The sequence below is a fragment of the Oncorhynchus kisutch genome, linkage group LG8, assembly GCF_002021735.2.
Source record: "Oncorhynchus kisutch isolate 150728-3 linkage group LG8, Okis_V2, whole genome shotgun sequence".
Classification (NCBI taxonomy): Eukaryota; Metazoa; Chordata; class Actinopteri; order Salmoniformes; family Salmonidae; genus Oncorhynchus; species Oncorhynchus kisutch.
Window position 1 is genome coordinate 33,414,039 of NC_034181.2, and position 25,671 is coordinate 33,439,709.

A 25,671-nucleotide genomic window follows, 5' to 3' on the forward strand; every position below is an offset into this window, starting at 1 on the left:
ATGTAAACTATTATATGACAAGCTGCAAAGGGGTCTCCCTTTTCTACGAGGAATAATAGGGCCACACTGGACTAGAAGTGGCTTGTCGTAATAGCTACAGAACATAACCTGAATTATGGCAGTTATAAGCAAACATATGTTTTATAACTACGGCAACTTATAGCATCAATATGACTAAAATGCTTAAAGTTTGGCTTTTGCCCAGGTTTAAAAGTCGTGCAAGTGTAAGAATGGATGTCAACCCTTGCATGTCAAGTCCTAAAGGATACAAAGTGTTTAATTTAGATTTTTAAATGTAGAAAATTACCAATTTAAAGGATTGTAATAGATTTTATTGGCAAACAAACCACAAAAAAAAACACCATTCAACCAACAAACACTAATAATGACCAAAATGGTTGTTTTCAGCCACTGTGTTGAGTTAGTAAGTGGTTCCAACGTGATAGCTAAAAGGTAAACTCAAGCCACATACCTGATAAATCTGTAAACAGCTATGTCATAAGATCTCAAAAGTAGTATGCCAACTCTTCTGAACAATTGTATTGGTAGTCTTTAATAATCAATTATTCCACATCCCTTGAGCCCGGAGTAGATTTTGGTTTATAAAATACCATACTTTCAGCTTTCACTTCTTGCACTGTCTAGATAAAGCAAAAAATGCAGACCCCCCCCCCCCCAAACAAAAATACATTGTGGATCTTGCTGTTTAACAAAACACTGAAAAAACCTGGAACATTCCCAGGACATTAGCGAACATTCCCATTAAGTTTAAGCGGTTTATCGAACATTAGGATAACATCCCAAAAACATTCAAATAATGTTTTTCAGAAAACATTTGAAATGAAATGTCCTCCAAACATTCCTTAAACTCTTGGGCACAACATCTGTAACAACCACCACAGAACATTACCCTAAGGTTCTTATTAGGTTTCCAGGTAATGTAATAAATGTGTTCTGGCAACGACACCAAAAGGCACCAAATTGGTGGAACGACCCAGAACATCCCGTTTCAGGAACACCATGTTGTGCTTTTGCAGGCTAGGGGTGGTTAGTCTAGGAGTAAATGATGGTAAATACACCAAAATGGTACACAAGTTGAAATAGCTGGCAATATATCCATTTAATATGTAATTTTTTTTCTTCTGTAATCAGATTAAAATAGTGATTTAAAATCATTGCATAGTGAAAAGTAAGGCTAAGCCTTATTTATGGATTTAGCAGACAAATGTAATTCAATAAATACCAATATTTAAGCAACTCTAAATCTAAAAACAAAGTATGTATATATGAGCAGCATGACATTGTATTCAGTCTCATAATTTTGAACATGGTACCATGGTTAGTAAAAACCCGTTCTATTTAATCCCATAACCATAAGGTAAAAAAAAAAAAAAAAAAAGCTATGTCGCAAATGTCAAACACCAAGGCCCTAATCACAATTTTGAGTAATGTTCAATACAGTCTGAACATGGCACAATTCCTCTACAAGAAGAAAGGCTTTAAGAGCAAACAAACAAGTACAAACCGGATCAGTCAATAACAAGTCGATGAAGCCTCTAAGGTTTTTGAAAGTGGTGTGTCTGGGGGAGTTTGTTTTAAATTGTTCATTGATCTATGATCAGAGTGAAAAGGCCACTCAGTTGTATAATGCCATACTTATCTGACAACAGGAGTGAGTTATTGGAGCAGCTTACATTAAATAATTGTTTTAAATGACTATAAATTACACCATGCGTATTCAAGGGCAACCGGACCTCTGCAGATAGAACAGGTTCAGACACAGTAATGATCACTTAAATAAAGGTTACTGTACAATAAATAAACATTAAGATGAACTTGATCTCATGTGAGGATGTGTGAGTGTACAGTAAATGTACAGTACCAGTCAACAGTTTAGGTGTGTCCACTCATTCAAGGGTTTTTCTTCATGTTTTACACTGTACAATTATAGTGAAGACATCCAAACTATAAAGAAATAACACATAGAATCATGCAGTAACCCCCCCCAAAAAGTGTTAAACAAACCAAATACATTTTATAAACAGATTCTTCAAAGTAGCCAAACATTGCCTTGATGACCGGTTTGCACACTCTGGCATTCTCTCAACCAGCTTCAAGAGGTAGTCACCTGGAATGCATTTCAATTAAAAAGGTGTGCCTTGTTAGGTTGATTTGTCAAATTTCTTTCCTTCTTAATCTGTTTGAGCCAATCAGTTGTGTTGTGACAAAGTATGGGTGGTATACAGAAGATAGCCACATTTGGTAAAAGATCTTGCCATTTTATGACAAGAACAGCTCAAATAAGCAAAGAGAAATGACAGTCCATCATTACTTTAAGACATGAAGGTCAGTCAATCAAGAACATTAAGAACTTTGAAAGATTCTTCAAGTGCAGTCGCAAAAACCATTAAGCGCCATGATGAAACTGGCTCTCATGAGAACCACCACAGGAAAGGAAGACCCAGAATTACCTCTGCTGTTGAGGATAAGTTCACCAATTACCAGCCTCAGAAATTGCATCCCAAATAAATGCTTCAGAGTTCAAGTAACAGACATCTCAACTGTTCAGAGGAGACTGCGTGAATCAGGCCTTCATGGTCGAAGTGATGCAGAGAAACCACTAATAAAGGACACCAATAAAAGATACTTGCTTAGGCCAAGAAACACGAGCAATGGGCATTATACCAGTGGAAATCAGTCCTTTGGCCTGAGTCGTCCAAATTAGAGATTCTTGATTCCAACCAGTGTCTTTGTGTGACGCAGAATAGGTGAACGGATGCTCTCCGCATATGTGGTTCCCACCATGAAGCATGGAGGAGGTGGTGTGATGGTCTGGGGGTGCTTTGCTGGTGACACTGTCTGTGATTTACTTAGAATTCAAGGCTCACTTAACCAGCATGGCTACCACAGCATTCTGCAGCGATACGCCATCCCATCTGGTTTGCACTTAGTGAGACTATCATTTGTTCTACAACAGGACAATTAACCAACACACCTCCAGGCTGTGTAAATGCTATTTGACCAAGAAGAGGAGTGATTGAGTGCTGCATCAGATGACCTGGTCTCCACAATCACCTGACCTCAACCCAATTGAGATAGTTTGGGATGAGTTGGACCACAGAGTGAAGGAAAATCAGCCAACAGGTGCTCAGCAAATGTGGGAACTCCTTCAAGACTGTTGGAAAAGCATTCCAGGTGAAGCTGGTTGATAGAATGCCAAGTGTGAGCAAAGCTGTCATTGTTACTCAATGAAATTATTGAATGTGTTATTTCCTTATAGTTTGGATGTCTTCACTATTATTCTACAATGTTGAAAATAGTAAAAAATAAAGAAAAACCCTTGAATGAGTAGGTGTGTCCAAACTTATTATTTTTGCCTTAAAATGTAATAGTCTTACAAACTCATTGAGGAAAAATAAAATAAAAACTCTATCCCATACCAAATCACAGAGGTGTTTTGGCACGAACCACTATGCACTAAGGCAGGTAGGGTGAAGTCAGATGGACATGGGTCAGTCCTGGGGTCAAGAGGGAGTGATGCCCAGCCTTTGGCTTCCTGCTCTACTACTCTTCTGTTTGTCATATTTGACCGACACGATGAGGAAGACCAGCAGGGTGACACACTGGATCCCCGCTAGCAGGAAGAAGTAGTAGTTGAGCTGGGAGTCATTGATGTTACCTGGAAAGAGGGATGGAGAGAGGGAGGTGGTAGGAACAGTGCCATTGTTATGACAGAATTCAAGTGCAACACCTCAGAAAGAGACACCACAAGAAGCTGTAGGGAGGAAGAGATCAGGTCAAAATAAAGAGGCATATAGAAATTATTAGAAAGGAAGGGTAAAAAAAGAAGAAGACAAACAGCAGTGGTTGATGCATCCTGCAGAGAGAGAAAAATAGGTAGAGCGGGATGAGAGCATGACACCAACATCACAAAGCACCATTCCACATTAAAGGGATACATACAACTGTTCATTCGCATAACATGGCAGTGTCACATGGCAACGACAGTTGCTTTGTCTCCATGTTTAGCTCGTTCTTTTAAGAGAAATGAAATCTGTCTGAAGACAAGCTTATGCTTGAGAAAAAAAGACAGCTCTGTCAGTGCAACTGGAAGCCACTTCTTGTCTTATTACTATGAGATGCTTAACGCAGTTTGACCCCACACTTCAATGATCATATGAATGGCATTATTGATAATCTGGGATTGAAGCATGAGAAAATAACAGAACATTCTGGACCCTCAGCTGTGAGGACAGGCAAGGAGTCTCAATACTATGAAAGGATTGTTTGTTTCCTTGGGGGAACGGATTCAATAACAAGGCGTAAAAACACAATGATGCGCACTTAATTGTTTGCCTTCATTCTGGCTTAGCGGGATTGAAATAATGAGTTTGTGTCTCACGCTTGATATGGATTGGAAATACAGGCATCGTATGTCATAGAAAAGTTATTTGACCGTGTACAGTACAAGCATCATCTCCTTAACAAAGACCCGCATTAGAACAACTCCGTAACCTTAAGTCATATCACCACTTTATAATCTATAATACTGTACTGTGAAAAAAATCTATTCAAACTGTCCATGATTACCCTTCTGTCTTCATGAGATAGAAAATTGTCACCCTCCTTCCTCAGCTAACATCACCAGTCTCCGCAGTGCATTGTTACGAACAAGCCTCTTTCCGAGGTTTATGCTTGCACCCAGCTATCGCCGTCTACTTCTGAACGCTGGCACTGCTGATTGGAGTGGTGGTCCCTGTTCAAACAAACACTGGAGGGCAATTCTAAACAAAATCTAGCCCCCCCCCCCCCTACAGTTTCGCATCAAGGGAAAAGCCGACAGCTGCACTAAATCAATGATTTTGCAAGCTAAAACAGTGCTTTGTCTGACAATTGTGTTGGCGTTAGAGAAGCCTTCCACCCCTGGCCATGTTAAGCAGTGGTTTACTAGCCTTAATGTTTAACCAGCAGCCCATCTGACGCAAATCACAGCTATTTTTTTGAATTCCCAATTAGAGTACCCAGCATAGGGTTTCTCTCATGTTTATTAAAAAAAGGCACACAGCATGGCACGGTTTCTTAGCCCGGAAGGATACATGGGAGAACGGACAGAGCTCAGCTAGCTAGCTTACATACTGTATCTTCAAATGAGGAAGTCCAAAGCTCCAGGACAGTGTGCTGTCAAAAGAATGCACCTATTAAGTTCTCCACGTTGGACTGTCACAGTGAATAACGACCTAGAGGAGGACCAGGCTTGATTTTAATTGGAGAAGGGGGTAATCCCACAGAAGTCTTGTCATTTCCCATGGTGAGGGCGGGCTGGGAGTGTGAACAGGGAGAGTGGTCTGACGGCCCTCCGGACCCTGGGGTTCAGAGACCGTCCAATTATACCGGTCCATCCAGAGCTGGGGGGGAACACAAGGACTCACACAGCCACCATGTACACGACGGGGGGAAGAGGTCAAACTCACACATGATACATGACCGCATCAACATGACCCCAATTAACCAAGTGCTTGAACTTTTGACTGGACATGCTTTGGAATTGGCTGAAATCATTTTGACAATCTGAGTCACGAGGCATGACCAAAATACAACACTAATACATATACCGTTGGATTGCATATATTTTTGCTAACAATTAACTTATTGGTGACAATACGGCCAAATACGCAAACCAATCTATAAAAAGTTGTTCCTCCCTGGTAGGGAATGTATAGTCTACCATCTGACCAGAGCAGTAAAAAGGAGACATTATTTAAACGCAGTGCCAAGACCACTGATATCTCATTCATTTCCAAAACACAAAACCTATAAACCATACTCAAAGCCTAAACTGAAAATAAATCACGCCTACAACTCAACGGATCGCTGCTAGCAGCACTTCACCAGGGGAGGCAGAAGATATGCAAGTTGGGATATTTTAACCATAAAGACGTAACGGAGGACTCACTCTGCATGCCGTCTAAATAGTGTCCTTTGCAGTTCATCATACGATTGTTTTCACCTTTATGAGTGGTGCAGTACCGTATATCCTGTCACTAGCACATCGGAATCCATATCATATCCAAACCCAGAGACGTGTCTCACTGCCTCGGTCTGTGCTCTTTATGGATAATTGGAAAAGGAGAAGACCGGCAGGATAATGTTCACGGGGGGTGGGGGTTAATGCCGGCAGAGTCTGCTGCTTGCGTTTCAAATCGATAATTCGCTTTAACCGACACTCAGTCTGCAAGCACAGCCTTAATTAACACAGGGGAGTTGGCCTTAAGGAGAATGGGAGAGGAGAGAGGGCATGACAGAACTGCATGCTGAATAAATGCATGTTGAGGGGAAAGAGCCACCGTTCATTGACCTTAATTGTGTAGTGTTTTATAGATTCAATAAACATCACCAGAGAATAAGTAATATAACTGGATCCTCAGAATTATCAGGGGACGACTGATGAAATCAAATCAAAACAAGTCTTTACATCTCAGTTTATGGGGTAGGTTTGAAAAACTGTGCAGGGTTGACATTTTTGTAATTTCTTAATTGCATTATGCCTGCCTCTGCCTACCTCCTTCCCACTCATGCCTCCCCAGGGCCCACTTGGCTGGTAATTACAGCAGCAAAAACTAAACAAGGACTTGTTGTACAAACCATTAACGAACCCCATACATATTTGACAGGTATTTAGGGAACGCGATCGATACGGAGGAATGCAGCGCTATCCAGAGGTGGGACACTGAAGGGAACTTCTATGCCCGTTTGCCTCTAACTGAATAATATTAGCCACCATGATGCATTCATTTAGGCAGAGAGCTGCTGCAATAATTACAACAACAATTCTGAAACACACAGACCTCCAATGATCTTCAGCCCCAGCTGTGGACATTAACATACTGTCTGACTTCCCTTTCTTGTACTGTAAAACTTCTGGATGGACTAGAGACAAAATGGAAGCAGTTGATCAATAATGAGTGCAGGTAATTGTAAATACATTGATAACTGTATCTATCAATACCATTATTAACTTATCAATGGAGAAATCACAACCCTGAACTCAACACAATTAAAAGGAAAGAACAAGCATCTGCTGTTAGCTAGATAGGCTGGAAATATCAGTCAGCCGAAAAGCTGCCGTTTACAGTACTTAAAATATATATCTCACATTGATTATTCTTTCACTTAAAGAAGTACCTTCCCTTATACAGTACATGTATTATATTAAGCAGGAAGACTTGAGCACCAATCTCAAGAAGAGCTCATGTGACCATTTTTCCTGCTTTGGCACCGTTGCCCTCCATTGAGCATCATCAAATGAGTGTTGAGCAGGATATGTGGGTCTCAACCCAAACTGTGAATGTCTAAAATATCCCAACATCTGATCCTGGACCAGTCAGGACTTGAACCTGGTACAATTAAAATTTAAAAAGAGGCCATTTCCTGGTCTGTGACTGCAGCTACCTAATCAGAGCTCAAGCATTGTGTTCCTTAAAGTCAATGGTGGATGTATACATTGGGCAACAATTCAAAGGAGCACAGGTTTCAGCAGAACAAAACATCTTTATGTATACAAGCCAACTCATGAGGCAGAAGGAAAGAAGGTTGACCTTTCATTGACTAACTGTGGGGTTAACTCAGCACAATGCAGTCTCTGTCAAAGCGGAGGTGAGATGGCTTCCTTTTCTAGGACCAAATAAAAGGATTGTGATGAATGACCAGTCAGATGTGATGTCAGCCTGACTGTGGAAAAAGCCCATTGGGATTTTAACCCTCCTGTTGTGTTAGTTTCATGTTAAATAATTCTGTGTTCCCGGTCCAAAATGACCGCCCCATTATAGTGGATTATAAATCCATAATAATACATATATGATCACCTAATGTTGTGTTAGATCTTTTTATCAATTTAAGTTATTGTGGACATCAAAAGTTTTGAACTTCTATTTGCTATTTATGGCCTGTAGGCCTCATTGACCTGAGCTCATACAACTTGTTTTTGAGGAAAAGCTTGTTTTTGAGTAAAAGCATAATGTATGGATTATTTAGACTTGCTATTCATCACAGACTACTTTGTGTTAAAGTTTAACAAGGACTCTCTCCTCCTCACCAGTGTCATGATCTAAGATATGATCAAGAGCCTCACATACAGTATATAATTTGGTCATTGTGCTGCCACAGAATGAATTATGTGCAAGGCCTCAAAAAGCTTTATATACCAGAGCTGCAAGAAAAGTTGTATACATTGAAACAATGTTGCGATTTTTTGTGAGAATGCCAAAAAGGTGTGGTTCCCATGAGGGAAAGATTCTATTGGGGTAAGGTTCCCGTGGGGATTGCCATGAAAGCCAATGGGAGTGAGGCGTGTGTGTGCTCAAACTGATGAATGGGCATGTGCCTGAACTCAATTTTATTACACTAAATTATAGTCTCACCCATTCATTTGTAATGACTAGTCATTTTTGACAGGGAACACCACTGGTGTACAAAAGTTAAATAAAAACACCCAAAATGTAATGAAAATCATCAAAATGTATTTTGTGTGTTCAAATGCCCTGTGTGGACAAAGTCATGGAACCTTATGACAATCTGATTAAAGGAACTACATTTTGCAGAGAGAAAACTCAGTCCAATTTGACCGGAACACAGCAGGAGAGTTAAGAGTCACCAAGTCAAAAACATAATACAAATACAGTCACGACCAGAATAACTGACACCCTTGACAAAGATGAGCAAAAAAATACTGTATACAGTAAGATAATACAAATACTGAGATATATTATATGCTAAATATATATTATACTAATACAATTGCCCAGGGAAAAAAAAGTTGTTTAACAAGTAATACTTATTAAAAAAAAAATATATATATATATATATTGGCACCAGTTTAATACTCCAGCACCCCTTGCGAGGAAAATGTCACAGACCCATTTTCTAAAACATTTTATGAGATTGGAGAACACATTGGGAGGGATGACACAGAATCTTCCCAGATCGTTGATATCCTTTGTTTGCGCTTATGGACTACCCTCTTCAATTCAAACCACAGGTTTTCAATGAGTTTCAAGTCCGGAGAAGTGTTGATTTCTTAGTCAATTAACCATTTCTTTATGGATTTTGATATGTGTTTGGGGTCATTGTCTTGCTGGAAGATCCACAGCCAAGTTACAGCTTCCTGGTAGAGGCAACCAGGTTTTTGGCAAAAAGAAAGTCCAGGTACTGGGTAAAGTTCATCATTGTTTTGAGCATACAATAGTATTGGTATTACTTATTGTACTATTTTCTTTTCTCATCTTTATCAAGGGTGCCAATAATTTTGGTTGCGACTGTACTACAGTTACCAAAGGCATATGCTTTTACATTTGGACAGACGGACTGTATCGTTGCATCCTACATTGCTTCTCTACCTGCGCATGCCTGCTGCTAGTTTGTGAGGACAAGATGTGAAGAGAGAAGGTGGTGTAGTGAGACAGAGAGGTGAGTAGTAGCCTCCAGCTGCCCAGGTAGCTAGCTAGCTGGCTGGCTGTGGCAGCTATATGGTGCGCACTCCAGGGGCAGCTTTACTTAAGAGGAGAGGGCTGTGTAATCAGGCCCCCAGCTTGTCATTAATACTGGGTGTCTATCCCCAGGTCTGCACCACTCTGCTCACCAAACCTCTTGTTTACTCCACGCTTCGTTCTGCCTCCGCATCACACAGCCCTCAGCCATGGAAATGAGGAGGATCCGCTTCCATCGCTCCTGCAGAGCGCTGAGCCAAGGGGGGTGGGGGGGGACAGGTAAAGAAGAAATGTAGAGACAGGTAAAGCCCAGCAAAGTATGTGAAGGAAAGACAACAAGCAACTGCACAACAAACTGACAGGCTTTGAGGCCAAAGCTTTGGCCACCTGGATGTTTTATTCTGTTTGCTCGCCCACCCCTACTCTGTGCGGTTTTTCTTTCAAATTACTTTCAAAAAGCAGCACGAGATAGAGTGAGAGAAAGAAAGCTTGCAGGCAAACGAGGCTCTCGTTTAACAATCAAATTATGCTTACTAAACAAACGGCTCCTCGGGCAAGGCTAGGCAAGTCGCAGGATGGATTTATGAAGCCGTGCCAAGCATCTCCAAGTGCTAATGTCATCAAAAATACCTCCCAACCTGTCGGCACACTGTATTAATGAGCTATTAGGTGTTTGTGGTTTAAACAATTTACAGTGCGGCGTATTTTCCGCATGCTCCCTGGAAAGTGCATCTGGGCCGGGGGGCTCCTTTCACCAGGGAACACATCCATCTGCTGCCACCGCCACACTATTTATTCTAGCACTACGACAGATTTACACAAACCTTTTGTCGTTAGTCTGACATCTCTATTTATTACAGGAAACACTTAAAATAAGACAATTGCACCAGGATAATTTTTTCCTTCTTTGGTGCAACCAATTTGCAAACTTCTTAAGTGGATTTTTAAATCAGGACGACATGACGATTCTTGTGACGGGTCCCCCCAGGAAATAAATTTCTGTTGATGTGAAAGTAAATACTGCAGAGGGAATCCAAATGTCAATACTGTGTTCTTCTTTTCGAGGACAACAGTAAGCTATGACACACTGCTGATGTTTTTGTCACACCAATTTTACAGTAACATCTATAAAAACTCTAGACAGTGTGCATGAGTGGAGCCAGAACATTATACTATTCCTCATCCCTGGAAAACTGTGTTCATACAGATCAATGGCCAGGGAGTTGAAGGTAGTTTTCAGAGGCCATGTTTAAGGCTGATTGTGATGGCAGGCCTCCCTAGAGTCCGTATACAGATCATTATGCAGGCTGAGGCAATACAATGCACCGTCATTCTCACTCACATTTTTTCTCCCTGAAGAGGCAGTCCAACTCCTATTATATAAGTAATGAACATTGTCTCAAAAGAAGAACCTACTTTAAGAACTTGTATTGGATGAGTGTTCTCGCTCTTACCAAAGTCCTTGTGGGAGGACATCCAGCCAATCCCCTTGAAGGAGACGATGGCCAGTAGGCCGGAGCCCACGAAGGAACCAATCCCAGAGAAGAAGAAGAACAGTCCCATGATGGCACTCTGCATGGACCTGGGGGCGGCTGAGTAGGCAAATTCCAGACCTTTGAGAGGAGACAGACACGGAACTCAGAAATCCATAGAATAAACAAGGAATAAACAAGAAATACTAACAAGTAAACAAACACAATTATGCAGTACATCCGGTCATACAGAGTAAACATTGACAGATGGGAGTTATCCAGATTGTCATACCGACCTTGTGCTATACCGGGGTATTCGATAATAACGGCACTGAACAAAGGGTGCTGTTTTCAAACCCAATGATACTCTGAAATCCGAAGGTTAGCAATGCTAACAAGTACATGTAAAATCCCATGAGAATGCTAACTAAATGCTAAGGAGCGCATTGCAAACATTTTGTAGTTTGACCTAAACTATACAAGTAACTCAAAAATGCTACTCCCAGTTTGCTGCACGCCCAAAACACATATTAGCCAGCAAGGCTCTTGAACCAGAAGATACGCTGCTGTTACCAAGCAATGCTTGATTTTGGAAGAAGCTAATCACTTTGCTAGATAGCTAATTGGCTACTAAATTAGCGAACCAAATGCACAACTGCAGAGCATTTAGCACATTTTGGACAGTTAACTTAGATATCTAGCTGGCAAACAGTTCCATACTGTAATTAGATCACCTGGCGTATGCTACACAACAGTGAGTGACTCACAAGGCTAACGGGTTCGTTGTGTGCTTTTAAACAAAGACCGCGTGACTACCAGGTGAAATGAAGAAAGCAATTATTTATTTCCTAATGATTTGCACAAGTTAACTGCAGGTAACTATTTGTATCTACAAACATACAAATTGATTTAAAAACGTCATACAAAATAGTTAACGGTATTGAAAAAACATCCTGTGGCTTTTTCCAAATACCCCGGTATATACGGTATATCGTCCAAGCCTAGTACGTAGCGCAGTGGTCAGCAGCAGACAGTGTGTGTTACAGTGAGGATGACTTATTACCCATGGGTCCCACCCAGATAAAGTAGCCAGGGGCGATCACTATGGAAACACCTCTCATGCATCACTGTAGAACTCCACTTACAGCAGATTAGATTTGCATCAGAATAACAGGCCTTTCATCCATAACAACAATGTGATCAATTTATATACATGAGAGACTTGGCCTGCCGCTGCACTGTTTGACTGCTAAATATCAGTGAAACATAGGGCTGTTCTCTCCTCCTACACCCGCAGGCTACCTTACAGCAGCAGGGGACCATCTCAAGTACCTATTCAGCTGCAATTGTTTCTGGAAAAGGTCTCTCAATATTTTATGTGTCATGAGAGAGGATGGGGTTGAGGGGGAAGGAGAACGAAAAAAAAAAAAAGATAAAATCATTTTTCTTTTGCCATAAGAGCTGCCTGCTAGCTGACATTGATAATTTCATGGTGCCTCAAACTTGTGATTTTTCAAATAAGGCCCTATAGCTGCAGCTGTCAGGAGAGATAAAGGAGCCTCTTAAGTATGGATGCCTTTTTAGTCATTCCTCCGAGGGGAACATTACAAGAAATCCATGTGACACACAACTCCTCGTACAGCTACCTGGTCTGAGACTAATGTAGCTTGTTATGATACAAAACACTTTCCTAAAAGAAAAAAATAATCTGCCGTGGAAACTTTACTACACTGTGTCAAACGCTCTGCCACAACACACCTGATCTTTCCATTTGTTTCCACCTGAAAACATTTAGTAATATCGTCAGGTAACCTTTTGACAGCAAATTAAAAAAGCCCTGCACAGCAGTACAATGGGACATGTCGTGAAGAGGAATTTGCAGGACTATTTTCAATAGGGGTGTGAACGTTTAAACAAAATTGGGATGGTTTAGAAAAAAATCCCTAACCAATGTATTTTTTTAAACAAAATGTACAATACCGTTCAAAAGTTTGTGGTTACTTAAAAATGTTGTTTTTTCATTAAATAGTATCCACAAAACACCAGTCTCAACGTCAACAGTGAAGAGGTGACTCCGGGATGCTGGCCTTCGAAGCAGAGTTTCTCTGTCCAGTGTCTGTTCTTTAGCCCATCTTAATCTTTTCTTCTCATTGGCCAGTCTGAGATATGGCTTTTTCTTTGCATCCTGGAGTCGCCTCTTCACTGTTGACGTTGAGACTGGTGATTTGAGGGTACCATTTAATTAAGCTGCCATTTGAGGACTTGTGAGGCGTCTGTTAAACTAGAACCTCGAATGTACTTGTCCTCTTGCTCAGTTGTGCACCGGGGATGCTCACTCCACTCTCTATTCTGGTTAGTGCCAGTTTGCGCTGTTCTGTGAAGGGAGTAGTACACAGTGTTGTACGAGATCTTCAGTTTCTTGGCAATTTCTCAGATGGAATAGACTGATGAGTTTCAGGAGAAAGTTATTTGTTTCTGGCCATTTTGAGCCTGCAATCGAACCCACAAATACTGATGCTCCAGATACTGAACTAGTCTTTATTTATAGTTTTATTGCTTCGGTTTTAAGCTGTGCTAAAATAATTACAAAATGGTTTTCTAATGATCAATTAGCCTTTTAAAAAACGAACAACTTGGATTAGCTAACACAACGTGCCATTGGAACACAGGAGTGATGGTTGCTGATAATATGTAGATATTTCATTAAAAATCAGCCGTTTCCAGCTACAATAGTCATTTACATTAACATTGTCTACACTGTATTTCTGATCAATCTGCTATTATTTTAAAAAGGGAAACATTTTCTTTGCTTTTCTTTCAAAAACAAGGACATTTCTAAGTGACCCCAAACTTTTGAATGGTAGTGTACATCGCAGTACAGTTATAACAAAACTACCACTAACAGGTCTAGGTCATCATCAAGAAAAAAAATAAAACAATTCTACAAATACCTAACGCAACAATTCCATAACGTTAGAAGATATCCTTTTTTAAAATGATTTGCCATGGATATAAAGTGCTCCGCACGTCATCTTCATTAACAGTTGGGAAAATGGCGGAGAGTGAGACAGGGAAGTGACAGCAGAAAAGTCCGGTCTGCTAATACTTTGAGGTTAAAAGAGAAGGTGGTGAAATGCAAACTTTGCGAGGTGGAATTGAGCTACAGTGGCAGTACAGGTGCAATGCTTAACCATCTGAAAGGGAGGCACTGAGACCCCCGACCCGTTGCTGGCAGCAGTGCAGTAATGGGCCGGAGTGAGAAAATCACAGAGCTGACTACAAAAATGATTGCAGTTGATATGCAGCCATTGTCAATGGTAGAGGATGTTGGCTCGCTGCCCTGATTGCATATATAGAAGCAGACTACAGGATGCCATGCCGAAAAACCGTGACAGCCTGGATGAAGAAAATGTACAATGATCACTCAAAGTATAAAGCGCAAGCTCTCAAACACCATACGTAGCTTTAACAACTGATTGTTGGATGTCAAAGAACACAGTCATACATCACTGCAACACGACATCACATTGATGATAAGTGGGACATGAAGTCCCATGTACTGACAACTGAGAACAGGCACACAGAGAACCTAAAAACAGCATTAACTACCATCATTGCTGAGTGGGTGGGGACAGCAGTAAGGTCAGCGCTGTCTGGTAGCCATGACTGCAGTAGATTGAACTGTATTGCCCCCTAGTGGTCATACGCAGGACCAAATCTGAAGTGTGAATTCACATGTCTATATACAATTTTTTTCTTAAAGTTACAAAATAAACATTTTACATGTCACATCCCTAATTTTCAATCCCTTACTTGTCTATGTGGAGGTAGATAGAATGAGATGAGATTTAATTATAATAATAATGTCCGCTTCCCAACCACACGCAAAACAAACAAAGTTAAAATATTTTATTTTGCCTTCTCCCGAGGGCTGTGTTGGAGGGGTAGATTTTTTTTTTCTTGAAAAATAACATTAGCTTTAAAAAATTTCAAAAGATCAATCCCAGAGGGGATCATTTTGCATATCCTTAATGCCCAAAAGCAGGCAAACTGCAGGTGGTGCATAAGGAAAGAATTACCATAGTCCCTCCAAGGATAAAGGAATTGTAATGTGGTAGGAGGTGGGCCCTAGACGTATTAAAAAGGATGTATTCAAATAGAATAAGACCAGGGGAAAACTGTTTTTTCAGACATATGTCACAATTCTGTCAACTAATTTTCATTGAAGATATCCCCAGTGGGGTGATGTGGAAAAAGTGGAGGGGAAGTTTATTTAAGGGCTCCCCACAGCTTTATTCTGTCTGTATTTGAATTTCATGGGTGTACTAGTACAGTAATAAAGTATGACAGCCAGTTGTTTTTAATAGACACCTGGGCAAACCAGTGTGTACGCTGTTCCAAACATAACTTTATTATGTTCAATTTAACTGATAATGTGGATCTAAAAAAATAATTGTGAGTACATTACTTCACATGAATAAATGATCTGCCCTCAGCCACATAACAGCTACTGTACCTACAGTGTATTTTTTCCTGGTTAGGGTTTGTCCTGGTTGCAGTTGTTAGCAGTAATGCCTCCAGGGGCCATAGTGTGGAAGAGCTGCCATTGGTACCAATCCCTCCACAACAGTCAATATGGTTGGCTTGTGTCATGGTAGGGGATCCACAGAGATTATGACCATAACAAGACAGGGCACCTGATGAGAGGATATCAGCTGCAGACAGCCAGTCATATACACTTCTGCATGAAAGACATGTTGAAGAAAATTTGGAAAAAAGCATTCCTCTTATATGAAACAATAGACCTTGAGGACTTACAATATATATATTTATATATAAAAAAATATATATGTTTTTGTATGCAATGTAAAATATAGTGAGGAAGTGACAGCAAGCCAAATAGACAGACGGGAGGATGGCTCAATCATGGACCGAGGTCTCAACAACCCCAGTCATCCAGGTAATTGAAATCTTTCCAAAACAGAAGCCTTAGCATGGTAATGATCATGACTGCAGGAGAAATATAAATAAAATAATAATAATAAATAATAGAGGTAGGATTCTATTGATTTCAAATTGTGCTCTGCTCATAGAGCCAAGATGAACAGCTTATGTAATATCTCACAACAGCTTAACCTTCATAGATTTGAGGGAGGAGAGATTATATGCTAGACATGATTTGCTAATACTGGTCATGGTGCTACTACATACAGTATGTTGTTACAGTATAATCAGAGTGAGGACAAATCAGCAAACTGCTGTATATTTATGGCCTATTGTAACACCTTTCCACTACTCCTCACAGCACTCCAAACTCTACCCTTACCATTAAAAAAACAAGCTGTTTATCTATTAAATAAATAAATAATACAAATTTTAAAAAATAGTGTCCAAAGAGAACAGACGAAATGGACATAGAAAGAAGCTGGCTCAATGAAAACCATGGTGCTACCCATTCCAAGGTTAGGACTAACCACCAGAGGACTTGAAAATGAGCCAGAGCTGAGAGGATCACCAAAACTAAAAAGGTATTTTGGTTTCAGTGCATTTATTATTATTTTTTATGGTATAGCCTATGTTGGTGTCGACAACCATCCGTGGAGATCAGTGGACAAATGGCTGGACAACGGGCTGCCCCGAAAAATGCATGGTCCCCAAGAAAGCGGATTCTTAAAAATATGTGTTTCTGTGTTGGATTCACTTAATTCTTAATTGATCTACTGTTTCTATCATAGGCCACTGTAATGGATGGGGGCTCAGGACAGTACCATTCTGATCATCTGATGAAGGTGCACATGGATCAGAGTCAAACTTTGAAGACCGAGATAGAGTCATTGAAGGCAAACCAGCAGAAAGAAAAACATTCTCTGGGGTCAGAGATACAGGCGACAGCTGATGCATTGGTCCAGAGCCAGGCGGCATTGGCAGAGAGCCAGGTGGCATTGGCAGAGAGCCAGGTGGAGAATGACGAGTTGAAGAGGGCGAGGAACGAGATGGAGTCACAATCCATGCCAGGCCAGTCTGGAATTCCACCTCCGACAGGCAGAGTCAACATACGTGGCAAGTTCGTCAGGTCGTTGGTTCACCTTGACATTTCCATTCCTCTTCTGACATTAGAACTTGATGAACTGCTCACCAGGCACAGAATGGGGACTGGTCTTGATAAATCAATTAGATTTTTATTGTCACTGAATCTCGATTGGTTAGCCTACAATTAGGGTGTGGATTATTTTGCTCTTCACTTGCAGTCACTTAGTGTCCTAGGCCTACTCCCGAGCAGTCATGTTGTACAGCGCCATATTTTCCTAATATTAAAAACAGTCAAATGCATTCCTGAATTCAATCTCTTTATCCGACATGTTGACATTTATTCATTGTTTAAATAGTCAAGGCTCCCTTTGTTATTTAATTGTATAACTAAAATGCTTGAATGTATTTAGAAGACATGTCCGACTTGTATGCTGTGTGATGATGTGCACAAATGAATGATTGAATGATTGATTTTCTGTAAATTGACATAGGCCTGTATGCCAATAAGTAAGTTAAACAGGACTCTTACTGTAGGTCTACAGATCCAAGTCATTTCAATAACTTAACTTCTCAAAGATGCCCTCTGGTGGTCAAACTAGTATTAACAGCAACAATGGCTGACAAATAACATGCCATATAATTATTTATTTTGAACCCTTCCCTAAACCGGACGATGCTGGGCCAATTGTGCACCGCCCCATGGGTCTCCCAGTCTGCTGCGACAGAGCCTGGACATATAGTTGTGTAAATTGAAGTTCAAAGTTGGCATTTCACCACCAAAGTCCAATGCCGATGTTATCGCAATATCAAATAATTTCCGGGTAGCGATTACGTACCTTAATAACCACGTTTCCATCCACAGATTTTATGCAGGTAAAGTCATATCGTACATTTAAAAAACAAATGACAGCTATAATTTGATAAAATCCGATAGAAGATATTTTCATTCGACATGGTGGGATCTTTTAAAAAATATATATTTTTAAATATTAATGTTTTATACATTAAGTGTACAAATGCTTTCTGCACAACTGACAATTCATATCCACAATTCAAAGCATAATTTCCCTTTACTTTCGATGAGTGGATCAGCGTGAATTGGTTTAATTTCCAAACAACAAATATGATTGTTGGCATAATAGTTATCTATAGATCCATATTGTTAGCTCTTATTTTAGCTTTGCCATGCCCATGCACAGAGCCCATGTATTTGTCTCATACTATTGTGTTACTGCTTTGACTTTGTCATCAACCATATAATGGCTCTCTGCAATCACTGAGGGAGAGTAAAGACTTTATGCTAGAAATTGAGTGACACTTACCCGTTTACTATCATGATGAAAATGCTAACAGAAATCATAAAGGTTCTATTTTCTCTCAGGAAAAAAAATAAAATAAATTTGGACAGCATACCACAACAAGCTAAAACTATAACTTAATAATGTCCTTGGGAAGGGTAAGGAAAGGATAATTCACTGCAGGTCCAATTCACTGTGTGAGAGTATGAACCACCGATGACCTTCTGAGGAGAGTTCTTGCAGACATAGAGAAGAGATCCTCCTAATTCTATGATTGCAGCCTACATGCTGTGTTCAAAATAGCAAAATCCTTGTTTACTACACAACGTATTCCATTCACTCAGAGAGCAATTCATGCATGCATTTTTGCCATTTACTCAGACAGCACCATTCACTGCAGGTCCAATTCACTGTGTGAGGGTGTCAACTAGTGTGGGTGAACTTCTGAGAAGAGCTCTAGTAGCCTACATGCTGTGTTTAAAATACTTGAACCAAATGCCCAATGTATTTTTGCCATTCACTTAGATGGCATTTCATGGACAAGGTCAATGTTATAGAATGTAATCTTTAGTACCTATACAGATACTAGAGGTAGAACTAATGTAGCATGCCAGCACTGGTGGTGGTAACAGAGAACAATCAAACTATATGAATGTGGCTGTCCATTGTCTGTTGAGGTACTGTAGGGGCTGCATATCATGCTGCTCAGCAAAGTCCAATGCTAAATCTGACTTTAAAACCTGCGATAAAGTATCTCTTTGGCGCAAACTCTATCCCTACTAAATGTATCCGTCCCTGGATTCCTTATCTAGCTATTTCAACAATAGCACAGGCAACAGTTGCTATACATATGTAAGGATGCAGGAAGGGTTTTGTGTTTTAGAACAGAAAACCATTGATTAGGGCATAAGAATGAAGAGGAAAACAATGTCAGGTTGTTCAAAGGCTGGAGGAGAGGACTATTAATCACAACGCATACTAAAAGGTTACTTTACCATTACATAGACTACTGCCCTTCAACTTCCCCTTTAACAAAACATTATATAATTGGCTACTGGAAAATAGTGGTGGTGCAATCAAGATACATTGTAACAATTAAATCAACATCTATTAGTACTGACTGTATGACCAAGACCAAATTATCACTTGTAACCAAATCTGTTAGACAAATCATTGTCATTATCAGATCTCTGCATCTCTTTGTAATGCTATATACGCTTCCTTTAGACATTTCTATATCCTCTGGGCAACAGAACATCATTCCACTCACCTGCGATGCTGGCAAAGATTTCGCTGATTCCGATGAGCACATACTGGGGCACCTGCCACCATATGGGCAGATCTGCTGCGTAGTAGATGACGTTGCCAAAGACCTGGTCGATGGTGCCATTAGATTTGATGATCTCAAGTCGTTTTGTCTCCAGTATACCTGTAGGGAAGGAGGCACAAAATGTGTATATAAATGTTATTAGGCCTAGATGCTTGAATTATGTCAGTGCATGAACACCAATGGGAACAAAAACTTGAACAACTTGTTTTTATGGATTATGAAAATATGTAAATGGTTAATTTTGTCTGTAAACACTACAAGAGAAAGCAATGGCTATCACCCATTGTTATTATTGATTGGCACCATCTAAAAGATGAGGACTTTCAACTTTTGAACTTTCTATGCCAAGATGCAACACGTTTTCCCTCAATATACAACAGTCATAAAAACAGAATACTTGTAAAAGTCCATTAGGGCTTAAGTGTCAAGTCAAAGCCAGCGTTTAATTAAGATCACATCTGCATGCTCGCACTCAGACATTACAGCAGTTAGTAATGGAGGAGAGAGCCGACAACTCAACAATAACACCCCCAGCATTTGTCATGAGCAGCTGCTGCCGCTTCCTAAAAGCTTTAAATCGATAACCATTATCATGGAACCAGCAGCTATTTCCAGATAACACCCAGAGACAGCCTCCCATCATCGCCCCACACTTAATGCTGTATTTGAGAGGGGATGGGGCCTTCTAATCCAGCTATCCTATAATACCTCTTGTCCATCCCAGGCAAGGTGGTCGCTGCCCTGCCCAGAGCAACTTCTTACACTCACCATAAAACACACATATACTGCTTTTACAACATCATATCAGGCATTTAAGCTCCAGTCCTGGGTGCTTAAAAAAAAAATACAGCTAGAGCTACTTTTGCATATCTATTATAGAACACATTCAGCACTAGCTAAAGCAGATTATAATTCAGTTTAACAGATTGTCAAAACTGATAAAAGGCAACGTCAATGGCCTTCAAAGGCAATGTCAACGCAGCTTTGCCATGTTTCCCACACCATGTGGTGAGGGCCAGCTTTGTGCTCCACCACTCAACAAGGGCAGGTCCGCATAGCCATAGATGTCAACCCTGTGAACTGAGGATAGCAGGCGTGCAAGAGAGTGTTGATGCTAGCTGTGCCCGAGGCAACACTATGGCAGACGCACAGCTGCCAATCTGTGTCCTACGGTGTGTGTTCCCTATACACCATTAGGTCAGTTACTGCGCAGCAGAGGATTAAGGCCTCTTTAATATAGTAGTTAGCAGGAGTAACAGAGTACAGATCATCAATTAACTATAAAGGCACTCTCCAAAGTAGCCCATAGCACATTACATACACTGAAATGTATAGGACATAAAAGTGTTTCCAAAACAAATTATTATACTATAATAGCTATGTGATTTGCTGCCTTACACATTAGAGAGCATTTCACAACTAAATCAGTGTGTGAAGAGGTGGGGACATGCAAGAGTAGAGTAAAGGAGTTATGCAGCATTCACCCCCTACCTGTCCTCCATGTGACCAATGGCCACAGTAGAGGCTGCTGTACTGCCACAAACCCTTTATCTTCATTACTATGAATTCAAATTGCTTTAAAAAAAAAAAATCACCCTTTTACCTCTCCCTACTTTCAAGTGCTGGAATTTTCTTTTAAAATGTTCTTATGGTAAATACATGGCAAGAAAAGTCTTTGACCATATGAAACAAACATACACTAAATACATTTCCTTTTTGCAATAGTAGTGGCACGGTGAGCATCTAGACAGCACTGTCTGTGTCCAAAGAATAGCATCATTAGAGGTGGTTAATATAAAGATACAATAGCAAAACATCTAGTGTATATAGGTTCTGTATCAGACAGATTTTTCATTTAGCCTTTCTCACACAAACACACATCTCCACCTACCTACAGTACCTAGTATAGATGCACACAAATGCACATACACACCCATGTTTAGACAGTAAGTTGGTAAGTAATTCCTTCTGCAGGGTGCCTGTGGTTGGCTGTGGTTTATTAATGACAGTGCTGCAGTAGTGAGCGGGATCCAGTCGAGCTGGTCTGTCCATGGGAGGGAGGGCTGTGTCTCTGGGGTCTTCATTAGGCTCTGATGACATCCCCACACGGGGCACCAGCTAGCTAGAGCCTCTGGATCACTATCCCTCTATCACACAGTCATACGCCTCATACAGCAGAATGTAATACAATATCTATACACTGCATTCATAAAGTACTCAGACCCCTTCACTTATTCCACATTTTGTTACGTTACAGCCTTATCCTAAAATTGATTAAATAAAACATTTAAATCCTCATTTATCTACACACAATTATACACATTTCCACACAGAGGTTGGAATAATACTGTGAAAATGATAATGCCCTTTTAGTGTAAGATCGGTTTCAAAAGAACGCCTGAAATTTCAGCCTGTTTGGTGGGATGGAGTTTTGGCCTACCTTATGACATCAACAGGCGGTAAATTGGTTAATAAACCAAGAGTTCCAAACCTCTCTGCCAATAGCAGCTAATTTTCAGTTTTCCCCTCCCCAGTCATACCACTGCCAGACAGTCCAAACAAATGTCTTGCTTGAGAAATTGCTCTTTGCTTAGAAGCCATTTCTTTCTTTTTGAATATTTTACTTGAAACATTTACAGTAGATATGTTGGAAAAACATTTTTATGCAACTATACTAGAATCTGCATAAAGAAAATACAGTGCATTCAGAAAAGAATTCAGACCTCTTTTTCCACATTTTGTTATGTTACAGCCCAATTCAAAAAAAAAATCCTCATTAATCTACACAATATACCATAATGACACATTTTTGCAAATGTATTAAACATTTAAAAACAGTATTACATGAGTATTCAGACCCTTTGCTATGAGCCTCGAAATTGAGCTCAGGTGCATCCCGTTTCCATTGATCCTCCTTGAGATGTTTCTACAACTTGATTGGAGTCCACCTGTGGTAAATTCAATTGATTGGACATGATTTGGAAAAGGCACATCTGTCTTATACAAGGTCCCACAGTTGACAGTGCATGTATGTCAGAGCAAAAACCAAGCCATGGTTGAAGGAATTGTCCGTAGAGCTCTGAGACTGCACTGTCGGGGCACAGATCTGGGGAAGTGCAGCAAAAAATGTCTGCAGTATTGCAATTCCCCAAGAACACAGTGGCCTCCATCATTCTTAAAATGGAAGAAGTTTGGAAACATCAAGACTCTTCATAGAGCTGGCCGCACGGCAAAACTGAGCAATCGGGGGAGAAGGGCTTTGGTCAGGAAGGTGACCAAGAACCCAATGAACACTCTGAAAGAGGTCCAGAGTTCCTCTGTGGAGATGGGAGAACCTTCCAGAAGGACAACAATTTCTGCAGCACTCCACCAATCAGGCCTATATAGTAGAGTGGCCAGACGGAAGCCACACCTCAGTAAAAGGCACAACAGCTCACTTGGAGTTTGCTAAAAGGCATCTAAAGGACTCTCAAACCATGAGAAACAAGATTCTATGGTCTGATGAAACCAACATTGAACTCTTTGGCCTAAATGCCAGGTGTCACGTCTGGAGGAAACCTCGCACCATCCCTACGGTAAAGTATGGTGGAGGCAGCATCATGCTGTGGGGATGTTTTACAAGGGCAGGGACTGGGAGACCAGTCAGGTTCAAGGGAAAGATGAACAGAGCAAAGTACAGAGAGCGAGATCCTTGATGAAAACCTACTCCAGAGCGCTCAGGACCTCACCTAACAGGACAACAACTCTAAGCACACAACGACTCTAAGCATACAGCCAAGACAATGCAGGATTGGGTTCGGGACAAGTCTCTGAATGTCCTTGAGTGGCCCAGCCAGAGCCCGGACTTGAACCCGATCGAACATCACAGGGGAGACTCGAGGCTGTAATCACTGCCAAAGTTTTTTCAACAAAGTAGTGAGTAAAGAGTCTGAATACTTGTGTATATACAATTTTTTTTTAATTAATTTACATATTTGCAAAAATGTCTGAGCCTGTTTTTGCTTTGTCATTATGGGGTATTGTGTGTAGATCGATGAGGGAAAAAAACAAGTATCAATTGTAGAATAAGGCTGTAATGTAACAAAATGTGGAAAAATTTAAGGGGTCTGAATATTTCAGAATGCACTAAGAATAAAGCAATGACTATTAGGACTGTGTGTGTGGGCATGTTTAAAGCAACTGTAAACAATATTTACGCCACACTAGATACGAATTATCCTCTACAAAAAGGCTGTTAATGGTGTTCAGCTGGGAATTAAAAAGCCATTGTCCCACCATCCAAGGTCATAGCGGACATCAGCACATTTAATGTGTTCATATGCTGGAGTGAAAATGTATGGAGGAAAGACATCCTGGTTGTGGTAAAAGTCTTCAAATCACATGGATTGTTATGATTGCGCCGGAAGAGATGGCTGCTATTTTATAGGCTCCTAACCAATTGTGCCATTGTGTTTTCTTGCGATATTTCTAACTTATTTTGTACATAATGTTTCTGCCATTGTCTCTTATGACCGAAAACAGCTTCTGGAAATCAGGACAGTGATTACTCACATCATGCCGGGCAAAGATTTTTTCTTTAACGGGTCAGAGTCAGGATTTACTTCAGACACCTGACAAGGCCCAAATCCCTGTAATTCGCAGGAAGAAGAGATATTGGGGACCTAAATTGGGGTGCCTTGTAAGGACCCGACGGCGAGTGAGTAATCCCTCTCTACCATCGGCCCTATTAGCCAGTGGAACCCAACAGTCATACTTGAGTAAAAATAAAGATACCTTAATAGAAAATGACTCCAGTAAAAGTCACCCAGTAATATTCTACATAAGTATATTTGGTCTAAAATAGCATCAAAAGTAATTGTAATTGCTAAAATATACAAAGTATCAAAAGTGTAAAAAAATTAAAATCCTTATGTGATACGTTTCAGGAAACTAGGCGTACGTCGCGGGTCACTACTTCACAGGAGAGCCATTAGAACAAACATTTTTAATTTGTGTCTTTTGGCAGAAATGCCTTCTTGAACATGTGAACTTTCATGTGCCTTTAAAAACAAACTTGTATGCCTGTATGTCTGTAAATACGAATAAAATTGTTCAATTACGAGCCTAGTTGGTTTAGCCAAAGAAAAATGGAGTAACCTTCCCACTTGCCATGATTGGCTGAGATTTTTTATTTTATTTTTTATTTCACCTTTATTTAACCAGGTAGGCTAGTTGAGAACAAGTTCTCATTTGCAACTGCGACCTGGCCAAGATAAAGCATAGCAGTGTGAGCATACAACAAAGAGTTACACATGGAGTAAACAATTAACAAGTCAATAACACAGTAGAAAACAAAGGGGGGGTCTATATACAATGTGTGCAAAAGGCATGAGGAGGTAGGCAAATAATTACAATTTTGCAGATTAACACTGGAGTGATAAAAGATCAGATGGTCATGTACAGGTAGAGATATTGGTGTGCAGAAGAGCAGAAAAGTAAATAAATAAAAACAGTATGGGGATGAGGTAGGTGAAAAGGGTGGGCTATTTACCAATAGACTATGTACAGCTGCAGCGATCGGTTAGCTGCTCAGATAGCTGATGTTTGAAGTTGGTGAGGGAGATAAAAGTCTCCAACTTCAGGGATTTTTGCAATTCGTTCCAGTCACAGGCAGCAGAGTACTGGAACGAAAGGCGGCCAAATGAGGTGTTGGCTTTAGGGATGATCAGTGAGATACACCTGCTGGAGCGCGTGCTACGGATGGGTGTTGCCATCGTGACCAGTGAGCTGAGATAAGGCGGAGCTTTACCTAGCATAGACTTGTAGATGACCTGGAGCCAGTGGGTCTGGCGACGAATATGTAGCGAGGGCCAGCCGACTAGAGCATACAAGTCGCAGTGGTGGGTGGTATAAGGTGCTTTAGTGACAAAACGGATGGCACTGTGATAGACTGCATCCAGTTTGCTGAGTAGAGTGTTGGAAGCCATTTTGTAGATGACATCGCCGAAGTCGAGGATCGGTAGGATAGTCAGTTTTACTAGGGTAAGCTTGGCGGCTTGAGTGAAGGAGGCTTTGTTGCG

General features: G+C 40.6%; 1 protein-coding gene across 3 annotated transcripts in view; it reads right to left on the reverse strand.

The window, feature by feature from the left end:
* Positions 1-310: 310 nt before the first annotated feature.
* The window catches only part of LOC109895833 (solute carrier family 15 member 4-like), a 42,487-nt gene continuing 17,126 nt past the window's right edge, over positions 311-25,671 (reverse strand). For 2 of the 3 annotated variants that reach the window (XM_020489853.2, XM_020489852.2), the window contains exons 7-9: positions 19,553-19,711; positions 10,937-11,095; positions 311-3,679 (exon numbers count right to left, since the gene is read on the reverse strand). In XM_020489853.2, the coding sequence (XP_020345442.1) occupies positions 3,525-3,679; positions 10,937-11,095; positions 19,553-19,711 (473 nt within the window). In that variant the 3' untranslated portion in view covers positions 311-3,524. Of the gene's footprint in view, positions 3,680-8,846; positions 9,734-10,936; positions 11,096-19,552; positions 19,712-25,671 lie in introns of those variants that run through there. The other variant, XM_031830155.1, reaches the window with a different exon arrangement.